At 47.0% G+C, this 11,173-nt stretch overlaps 1 protein-coding gene across 1 annotated transcript in view; it reads right to left on the reverse strand.

Moving 5' to 3' along the window:
• Positions 1 to 10,112, reverse strand: part of RAB8B (RAB8B, member RAS oncogene family) — a 32,447-nt gene extending 22,335 nt beyond the window's left edge. Inside the window, exon 1 of the mRNA XM_044279804.1 lies at positions 9,904 to 10,112. Within this exon, the coding sequence (XP_044135739.1) occupies positions 9,904 to 10,027 (124 nt within the window). The 5' untranslated portion in view covers positions 10,028 to 10,112. The remainder of the gene's footprint in view (positions 1 to 9,903) is intronic.
• Between the last annotated feature and the right edge of the window lie 1,061 nt (positions 10,113 to 11,173).

Consider the following 11,173-nt stretch of genomic DNA (forward strand, 5'->3'; position numbering starts at 1 on the left):
AAAAGGATGCAGACTGAGCAACGAGTACAAAAATCGAGGCAGATTGTCCAATCTCGCCTCATCATATATCAATGATTAAATATTGGGATTTCCAGGGTTAAGTTCGCTGTGTACAGTGCACATTCAAAATAGATCGCTAGCTCAGGAGAGCAGCTTGGCAGCGCCTGGCGTACTGCATAGGAGTGGGTGTACATGCAGTGTTTCCATGGAGGAAGAGCTCAAATACAGCCACCGTGAGTCACCGCCACTCTGAGACGTGCACCCCTGTACCAATATCAATCGTGTAACACATGCAAATCATAGGTTTTATGAAGCTGCTGGCAGAACACAGGTCTATGCTCAACGGAGCGTCTCTATAAAAATGTAGCATATTCCCAGAGAGCGTGCCCAAATGTATGGGCATAGGCCACAGCGCTATAAGGAATCAAGGGACAGGAACATGCAAAGCTATCAAATGTCCCACACAGCAGCCATGAGAAGTCTTCATCTTCACCTATCAAACCAAAATCCACCCAGGATTACCTATCTGGACCATGCAAAGAGGTATCTCCCAAGAAAGAGAACCATCTCGCTAGCGCCACCTATTGGAAACGGCTCAAGAGTCAACATTCCAACAAGCCTTGGGATTTGACAAGGGAATTCAAGGGGTTGTCCAGGATTAGAACATGGCTGTTTTTGGTCCAAAAATGGCATCATCCCAGTCCACGGGTTGTGTGCGGAAATGTAGCTCTGCCCCATTGATTCCAATAGAGTCTAGCTGCAATACCAGACAACCCATAGACAGGTGCTGTTTTTTAGAGGAAAGAAGCTATGTTTTTCTAATCCTGGACAACCCCTTTAAGCCAGGCCAGATATCCATCTGTAGACAGCTGTTTAGGGGTGCTTGCCCAGTGCGATGCTTTGGAAGCGGCTTAGGCAGGGTGTTGATTCTCCTTAAAAGAGACCAGTCCTGTATGGAGATTGGGACCATACTAAAGGATATACCCCATCTTAAGGCTACATGCACACGACTGTACTTTAGGTCCACTTCTGTTCCGCACTTTTTACAGATCACACATAGACCTATGTTTCTATGGGTCTGCAAAACATACTGACATTTTCCGCATCCGTGTGGTCATTTCGAGAACTATAGAGCATGTCCTATTCTCATCTGTGAAGGGAATATGAAAATTGCATCTAGCCTGAAACGCCCATTTGTTTTCCTGCCTTTAGCAAAAATCCTTCTCTAGTATAGTTGGAGTAAAATGAGGCATGTAACTGTTCTGATTAGACATTGGGTCTTACCACAAGAAGCCGTAAATATGCCTCTCCCGCTCTCATAGGCTACTTTTGGGTAGTGTACCTCTTGTTAAGAGATTGTTGACTGCTAGACATGCCTCTGCAACACACTCAAAGACATAATGCCCAGTTGACAGACTGAGGGGACGCATCAATGAGTGAAGCAGGATGGTCATTTCTACAAATTACCCACCATCTAGGCTGTTCTGACCTAGCTGTTAGGAGGGGCAGAGAGCAGTGGTTACGCGAGGGCACGTGCACACAACAAATAGACTACAGAAAGCCCAGACTACCAGTACACAGGCAGCTCCTACAGTTTCATTGTCCACCAGACAGACATCTTCATTACACACCCCCATCTCTGCTTGGACCATTTCCAGGTGCTTAGTGGAAGGAAATTTGGTGTCACAGAGAACAATACCTCTCCTGCCACTGACAGCCAGCCATCGTCCCCTTCATTCTCAGTGGTGGCATGAAGGAGAAACCTGGACTGCTACAGACTGAAACCGTACTATCTTTAGAGACAAATCCAGGTTCTGTGTATGTATGGAGGCCCTGTGGTGAGCACCTCAATCCTGCCTTTGCTGTGGAGCAACACACTGTCGCAACTGATTATCTGGGGAGCCACTAATACGACATTCCCCCTTAACAGTGATATGAAGGAAACTAAGAGCTCAGCGATATGCAGGACATCCTGTGCCCACAAGTGTTACAGCTCATAGCAGAGCTTCCAGTTGGCAAGGGTTTCCAGGGATATCTCCACCAGATTGCAGCACTTCCCCTTGGCTGCCCGGTCTCCTGATTCATCAAAAATCGACCATTTCTGGGACCAACTGGGGCCACCAGCTTCAGCAACCTACAAGTTTACCGTATCTACAGGCCCAGCTGTAACATCTGTGACCAAAAGTGCTGCAGGATACTATATGGAACCTATACGTCTCCATGACCAACCACGTCTCATCTTGTATCTCCGCCAAAGGCGGCCCAAAAGGGTCGGTCCTACTTCTTTTAATTGTACCTACAATAAAATTCTGGTTTCACTCTATTAGGGCCCTTGCACACAACAATATGCCCTCCGAAATATACGGTCCGTGAGCGGAGCGGTACCGGAGCGGTATTGATCGTGCGCACAGGACCACACAGCATCATAAATTACAATGATGCCGTGGACGTCGGGCACCTGCGGTGCTATTGTCCTGCACTCTTACGAGTACGGGACAACAGCCCCGTGGGCGGCCCAACGTGCACAGCATCATTGTGATCTATGATGCTGCGTGGTCCTGTGCGCACGATCAATACCGCTCCGGGAAATATGGCCTGCTCACGGACCGTATATCTCGGAGGGCATACGGTTGTGTGAAAGGGCCCTTATTGTAATCACTTACATATATAAATTACATTCACACTTATGGGGAAGATTTATCAAAAGCAGATTCCACCCCTTATTTTTCAGACCTCCTTTGGAAAATAAATCTGCCTTAGTGTTGGGACATAGCCACCAAGCAGATCCCACCTTTTCCAAAGGAGGTCTGAAAAATGAGGGGTGGAATCTGCTTGGTGGCTATGGGCCACTAAGGCAGATTTCTTTTCCACCACTTTTGATAAATCTCCCCCATAAAGTTTCATTTGATTCCAACAAAGTGCTCCCTCAAGTTACAATATTAATTGGTTCCAGGGAGATCATTGTAAGGAGTCCATAACTCTATGGAAAACCAATAATTGGTTCCAAACACCAACAAAGACATCCCAGAATAAGTGAAGTTTTAAGAAATAAGCAGATGACCAAGACATATAAAGCAAACCCTTATCAGGATTGCCAACCACCCGTAAATTTACAGACAGTCTGCAAAGACTGGGTGTTTTCTTCCACTGTCCATAGAGTCCGGCAGGAGACAAAAAAAAATAAAAATAAAAAAGATTGTCCGTAAGAATATTTCACCTGAACCGTGCAGCAAGCACTGCACATGCGGCCGCAGTGCAAGGAGAAGGAAGCCAATGCTGCGAGCAAGCGGTGCTATAGTATGGCGGAGCATAATGAGGTAAGGAGGAGGAGTCCCGCTGGGCCACCAATGAAGCCCAGTTTCCTGCTTTATGCTTCCCCGCACACAGAGAAGAAGAAGACTGCGGGCAGGACTGGGGTTGGCAGAGACTGTCTGAGAGAAAGTGAAAGGAAATAAATTGAAGCCTGCCCTGAACTCCTGGTGAGTCTGGTGGTGCGGGCAGTGTGAGACATGAGGAGAGGTCTGGAGGAGGAGGACACAGCCAATGAGGCGAGGTGAGGCGACTGCCTCAGGCAGCACCAGGAAGGGACAAGTGGAGAGCAGCGGAAAGGCCTTGGGTAATGAGTGCTTTCATTGTGGAAGCATATATCTCTGCATATTCAACAGTATCACTATATTAACCAGTATGTTTTGTAGCACTATATGTAATGTTTTCCAGTATGCCTTTAACAGTAAGGCTGGAGCGAAGGGGTAATGTTGAGAATTTGGCATGGAAGGGGGGCATTTCAGTTTTCACCTCAGGCAGCAGAAAGGCTAGGTGCACCCCTTCCCACCACACCTACAGGGTCACTGTAGGGCTTTATTACTACCGGAGGCACTATGAGAAAAATTCTCTCCATTAGGCCGAATGCACACGGCCATGTTCCGCGGTATGCCGGGCTGGATTCCTGTTCAGAGCAGGAGCGCATGGCGTCATTGGTTGCTATGACGCCATGCGCTTTATGTCGCCGCTGCACTACAGTAATACACTCATATAGTGTATTACTATAGTGCAGCGGCGGCATGAAGCGCACGGCGTCATAGCAGCCAATGACGCCGTGCGCTCCTGCTTTGAACAGGAATCCAGCCCGGCATAACACGGACCGCTCTCGGCCGCAGAACATGGCCATGTGCATTCGGCCTTAGGCTGCATTCACATAGTGTCGCTAGGTTGTTGTGGACCCCAAACCGGAGGTCTGTGAAATTATTATTATTTATACAGTATAGTGTTTGGGGTCATTGGGGGGCAAAATCAGCACAGTAATGAGGATAGCAGCAGGAAACAGTTGGAGGATCGGGAGGAGGAGGATGATGATAGTAAAGTGAGGAACTTAAGGTGCCATATTTTATTTTTAACTACTGGACTACCCCACAAACCATTCTGGGGTGTTTGTGATTCAAGGATATTATGTTTAGGGCATTTTTAGGGTGTGAAATGGGGGCGTGGTTTCTAAAAGAGGGAGTGATTTTTGGTTTATTTGGCTAGAAAAATTTAAAAAAGAGAAGGTTGGCAACCATGGTCTTTATGTAAAACAGACAGCAATAGATGCTGGAAGCTGTAAATTACTTTTTATGATCAGAGCAGGAGCTTCTTCAGGGTCTTGCATAGTACATACACGTACCAGAAAAATAAAATCGAGTCACTGCTCAACTGGTCTACAAAGGGGCACCTTATCCTCAGGCTGCCGCTCTCTCCGTTCTTCATGCGTTACTGCAGCTCGCCATGCTCAGACTGCCTACCATGCAGGCGCCCAGGCCCAGCATAAACACATGAAGGAGTCTGCGCATGTAATGTGCAAAGCCAGCTTTGAGATTTACCGAGTTTGGCATTCTGTTGTAATATGCCGAGGACCCGACAAGGTCACCATGTGTTACATGTGACGATCAGGATTTTACCATTAAAGGGATTCTGTCATCAGATTTGTGCCCTATAAGCTAAACATATGGCCATGTCGGTGCTAATAACATGAATCCTAAACTGCCCTTATTAAACCTGCTTGTGGCTCTATTAGCCCAAAAAACAGTTTTTTATAAGCTGTCACTCACCTACCTAAGGTGCCCAAGGGGTTTTACGTTAATCCAGGATGCCCGCCTGCACCCCTCACCGTCTGGTGTGATCTACTAAGGAAACAGACCCCTTTACAGCAAAGGCTATAATTAAAAGGGGTACCCTATCAAAATCAGTGACCACCTACCCAGAGGAGTGTTTGATTACTGGAACCCCCACAGATTAGGAGAATGGAGGTTTCCCGAGACCCCCGTGTGAGATGCGTCACCACCGCTCCAAACGCATCTATGAGACTGCTGAGTAGTACGCTCTGCTACAACCGGCAGTCCCATAGAAGTGAAGGGAGCGGTGATCATGTGCATGCACACCAATGCTCCACTTATGCAGGAAGAGCCTATTCTTCAGCTACCACTGCTTTATTCATAGCAACCTGGAGAGCTGCTTTACACATTATTTCTATTTGAAAAGCACTTTACATACTAATAATTATGTCACTTCTTTAAATGTCCAAATGAAATGGTTGCCCACATTCTTGGTTTTGATCAAGTATCCAAATAATATACAAAAAAAAAAAAAAAAAAAAATCTGCAGCACTCCTACAAAGTTTGATGTGCAAAAAAGGTTTGTACACAAACATAGAAGAGGATTCTTTACGGTAAGAGCAGCGAGACTATAGAACTCTCTGCCTGAGTTTACTAAAAGAGTTTAAAGAGGACCTTTCACCTGAAAATGAAAGTTAAACTAAAGATATAGCCTTACTTACATGCCCTCGGTATTTCTTATTCAGTCATTTATTTTTCAATCAGTGCCCCCGTTTTTCCGCGCTGCCCCCTGGAATATTTGCCGCCTTGTATGCTAATGAGCTATTAGGCTCAACTGGGCGGGCCTTCAAAAGTTCTCCCGGGCGTGTCATTCTTCTTCCTGGCACAGAGCGCATCCAATCAGCGCGCTCCGCTCTTAGCCAGGGAGAAGCAGATTTCTGGTTATATGAAGCTATTCATTAGCATACAAGGCAAATATTCCGGGGGGCAGCGCTGACAAACGGGGGCACTGATTGAAAAATAAATGACTGAATAAGCAATACCGGGGGCATGTAAGTAAGGCTAAATCTTTAATTTAACTTTCATTTTCAGGTGAAAGGTCCTCTTTAAGAGGGGCCTGGAAGCACTTCTTTAAAAGGGTTGTTCAACCTCTGGGGCCTTTCCAGCAGAGCCCCCAGAATGTCCTGACCTGCGGAGGGAATACTACTTACCCTTATCCCTCATCCACCGTTATCTCTGGAACTCCCATAGAACTGAATGAAACGACCAGGTGTATGCCCAACCAGCTGCTCCGTTCATTTTCAAGGGGATTCAGTGTACAGAGCCCCCCTTCTCGTGATCAGTGGGGTTCCAAGTGGTAATTCCCCCATCAATGTAATAGTTATCCCCTATCCTGTGGATACCAGATAGCTTCATATAACCAGAAATCTGCTTAATAATTGTGGCGCATCACACACTAGCACAGGGCAAAATTAAGACTGGTGTACACAATCTCAGTCTCAATAAACAACCCTTAAAGTGTCCAAAACACAAGATAAAGTCATAGAAGGCATATACATCCACTTTTTTTTTTTTTTACCACTTCCCTACCGCCGTACAACTATATACATCAGGTACAGGGTCTTTAAACTTTGGTGCCCGCTCCAGAGCGAAGTGGGCGCCATAGCTATAAACAGCATAGATCGGGGAAGCTGTTCATTTGCTGTGATAGCCTCTGAAGTTCTTACGGAAGCCACTCCCATAGCCTACAACGTTAATTCACTGCAGGCTATGAAAAAAAGCAATCTAACTATGGCTTCTTAAAGTCCTCTTAGAAAACTTAAAATGTGTAAAAAAAAAATAATGATGGCAGTCAGAATATGGCGATGCAAATACACATTGGAACATTTTTTGTAAGTATTAACACACAAGAAAAACTACTGTATTTTTCTCCCTACGTTTTAGAGGAAAATAAGAAAAATTATATTTTTCAGACCTCAGCTCAGACCCCCAATCAGACAAAAAGAAAATCAACTCATCTCTCCCGTTCCAGGTGCCACTGCCACTCTCGTGGTCCAGAGTACTTCTCCCCTCTTGTCTTTAAGGGTCCTATTAGAGCGCACAATTTTCAGGAACAAGGGTACATAAAAACACTTGCTCCCGATAATTTGCCCACTAAATCGTGCCACCAATCAGCCATACATGCTTATTTGTCGGCTACTTTGCCTCGTTCATTCGAATGAAAGATGCCCGATTATCAGCAGCACATTTACCTGTGTAATCAGGAATGTGTTGCCGATAATCAATAGAATTGAATGAGTTTAGTGGTGTAAATAGCAAATTTCTAAATCAATTCATAAAAAAAAAATATATATATAAAAAATCTGCCTGCATCCACCTGAAAAAAGCCGTAAAGTCATGGCCACTAGGGGTCTCACTTCCTCCTAAGTTGCAGTCTACTGTTAGGCAAGAATGGCCCATAGTTACAGAGACACAGAAGAAGGCAAAGGAAGTGTCAGAGCTAGCTGAGATCCTGAGCCTGATAAAAACTGCTTCTGCACTGCTCCTGAACACCACAGGAATCTCCTGCCTTTCTGTAAGTGTCATCTCCCCCCTCCTTATCTGTCCTGTGAGCTTAGGAGCTGAAAACAAACATAGTGGGAAGTAAGGGAAAGCACGTCACAGCAGTACAGTGCTGGCAGATTCCTCAGAAGGGAGACGCCCCCTGCTTCTGAACATCACAGGAATCTCCTGCCTTTCTGTAAGTGTCATCTCCCCCTCCTTATCTGTCCTCTGAGCTTCGGAGCTGAAAACAAACATAGTGGGAAGGGAAAGCACGTCACAGCAGTACAGTGCTGGCAGATTCCTCAGAAGGGAGACGCCCCCTGCTTCTGAACATCACAGGAATCTCCTGCCTTTCTGTAAGTGTCATCTCTCCCTCCTTATCTGTCCTGTGAGCTTAGAAGCTGAAAACAAACATAGTGGGAAGTAAGGGAAAGAAGCTCACAGCAGTACAGTGCTGGCAGATTCTGATTGAAATGCGTCTACACACACAAATAACACCCAACTAAGGAGCTAAACTATCAGCGGTGCACGAAGCAATAGAAGTGAACATCTACAGCTGCAGTGACGCCGCCAGAGCACCGGATCGGGACACCGCTGGTAACAGTTCTCTGATCCAGTTGTAATTTCAACCACCGGATCTGGAGAACTGGCTGAATCCCATACTTTGTTATTAGATAACCGGTACAAAGTGAAAGCGAAAGCACCAGTCACAGTTAGAAAAGCAGTGAACTTTTTGTGACCGAATGGCTCAATATTTTTAACAAAGGCCAATTGAAAATATGATTTTTAGCCAAAAATTAGTAAAATGCAATCATAAACAAAAATTGCCTCCAAAAAGGTGTACATCACCTTTAAAGGGGTTCTGCACTTTGGTTAAACTGATGATCCATCCTCTGGATCAGCTTCTGATCGGCATGGGTTCGACACCCAGGACCCCCGCCGATCAGCTGTTTGAGAAGGCAGCAGCGCTCCAGCAGTGCCCAGGCCTTCTCTCTGTTTACCGCTGGCCCAGGGATGTCACGACTAGTATGAACTGGCCGGGGAGTGGCTAAGGTCCGTTCACTTGAATGGAGCTTAGCCCCGCCCAGGCCAGTGATACTAGTCGTGACGTCACTGGGCCTGCGGTAAACAGAGAGAAGGCTGCTGCTGCCTTCTCAAACAGCTGATCGGCGGGGGTCCTGGGTGTCGAACCCACGCCGATCAGAAGCTGATCCAGAGGATGGATCATCAGTTTAACCAAAGTGCAGAACCCCTTTAACTCTTCGTTTTCTCCTATCTTGGCTTGAGGGAGTTACTCAACTTACAACGGTTGTCCTGGAACCAATGCACATGGTAACTTGAGGGAGCACTCCAAATCCTATTGCTGTGCTCGTTAGATATATCCTTATGCTGCGCTGCGATACACATCGATGCTGTAAGTCACAAGCTGCGTGGAAGCGAGTTCCGGACTCTTTGTGCCTCCCCAAAATTCTTCTGAATTCAATCACCAAAAATTTTAATTCTAGGTAACAATCTTTTTTGTTTTTGCAATTACGCTCTCGCGGTCGCCTGTCTGTCCTCTTTGTTAAACGAGCAAATTCTGGCTGGTGGTTTACACGGCCAGTGACGGGGAACGCTTGCTCGATGTGGAGAATGTTTCCGCCCTAATGGGTGTAAGGCTCATTAATAAGCACTAACCACACAAATCTGCCGCCATAGCGTTCATACAGGAAGGTACATGGACTTTCATACGGCTTTGCATTTAGTCACGTAAAGCAGAGCATCCAAATATTCTTTCACTCGCCCCTCGCCTGCCTGTGGCGGGAAGCGTGGGCGAGATTGACAGCAGGTCACCAGGCAAGATGGATATCACACTGATCGGCACTATAGAGGCGGTATACACTCTTGTACATTATAGACACTAGCACAGTATTGTGGAGACGCTCTTCTACCCTCCCACCAGTTTATGTGCCCAGCTCCCCTGCCATAACTAGTACACAGAGCTGCAGTACTGCCTGCTCCATACAAGCAGTGGGGGGCAGTTACTGGGAAGTTTACATACAGCCCTGGGCCCAGGCAAGTGGTAAAGCTTCCATCTGCCCCCCTGCCTGGTAACACAGCTGGCAGCGATCACACAGGGGTTGCCCATGAGAGGCAGACGCTATGGCACAGGGTAAAGGCCAGGAGGCAAGCAGAGGGCACCAGGGCTTAGAATGGCTCAGCACAAGCGCAGGGAGATAGTCTAGCCCTAGGATGGGAGGAAGTGAGCAGTGGGTGTGGCGAGAGCACTGACCGATGGTGGAGATAAAGGTGGTGTTAAAGGCGTCCTCGCTGAACCTGAAGAGCAGGCACGTCTTCCCGACCCCGCTGTCCCCGATCAGCAGCAGTTTGAACAGGTAGTCGTACGTCTTCGCCATCTTCACACTTTCCTCGCAGAGAACAGGAGCCACCGCCGGCCCGCGGGGACCGCTCGCACCAATAGGATGCTGAGCCTGGACACCCTGCCCGTGACGTCACTTTTCCTTCCACCTAAGGGCCAATAGCAGCCTAAGGGCGGGGCTCCTACGGCTTTGTCACCCCGGAGACGGGTGACGCGCCCATACTATCCTCGCCTCTCTCGCTAATTCGTTCGTGAAGTATCTTGGGAAATGTAGTATGTAGCCTAACTGACGGACAGACACGCCCCTTACCATCTGTGGCGCTGCATCATGACGAAGAGGCTCACAGTCCGTGAGCAGAAGTGCAGCCGTTATGCACAGGCATACTTTTCATTTTACTGTATAGGAAAGCGAAGAAGTTTCCTATACATTGAGCAGCTGGAAAAAAAAAACATTGGGGGAGGTTTATAAAAAAAAACTGGTGTATAGGAAAACTGGTTTAGTTGCCCATGGCAACCAATCAGATTCTACCTTTCATTTTTCAGAGCTCCTTTAGAAAATGAAAGGTGGAATCTGATTGGCTGCTAGGGGCAACTGAGCCAGTCTTCCTTTGCATCAGGTTTGATAAATCTTCCCCATTGTATGGTATACTTTTTTAACAGTGGGGTTAGCCTTTACATAAGGAGCTTGTATGTGAAAGACAGCTGTTTTCTGGTGACTATAAAGCATGAGGAGGGGGCACAGGAGCCTGCCAGGAATCATGGGGGGGGTGAGAGGTGTATGTGCCCCCAAGAAGAAGGGAAGTGGTGAACTTAGCTATGATAGCTGAATTGTCTAAAGGGGTAGCATGTCCTGACCATATGACTAGTGATGTCAGCAAGTCCATATACTTAGAATGGAGCCCGCAAAGTGCCAGAGGGTGTACTGCCCTCCATTCATTCCTATGGGAGCACTGAAAATAGCTGAGCAGCACGCTCTGCTATGTTCAGAAGTCCCATTGAAATGAATGGGAAGTGCACAGCTCAAGCACATCCACCGCTCTATTCACTTGCATGGGGCTGACAGAAATAGCTGAACCAGCGCTCGGCTATGTATTTCTGTTCCTCTACCCCGTTATAGGTGGAGCCAAACAGACCCCCATTGACTTTAATGGGATCGTTTAGGTTTCCGTGCGGGAGAATGTGT

This window comes from Bufo gargarizans, chromosome 2, assembly GCF_014858855.1.
Source record: "Bufo gargarizans isolate SCDJY-AF-19 chromosome 2, ASM1485885v1, whole genome shotgun sequence".
NCBI classification, from domain to species: Eukaryota; Metazoa; Chordata; class Amphibia; order Anura; family Bufonidae; genus Bufo; species Bufo gargarizans.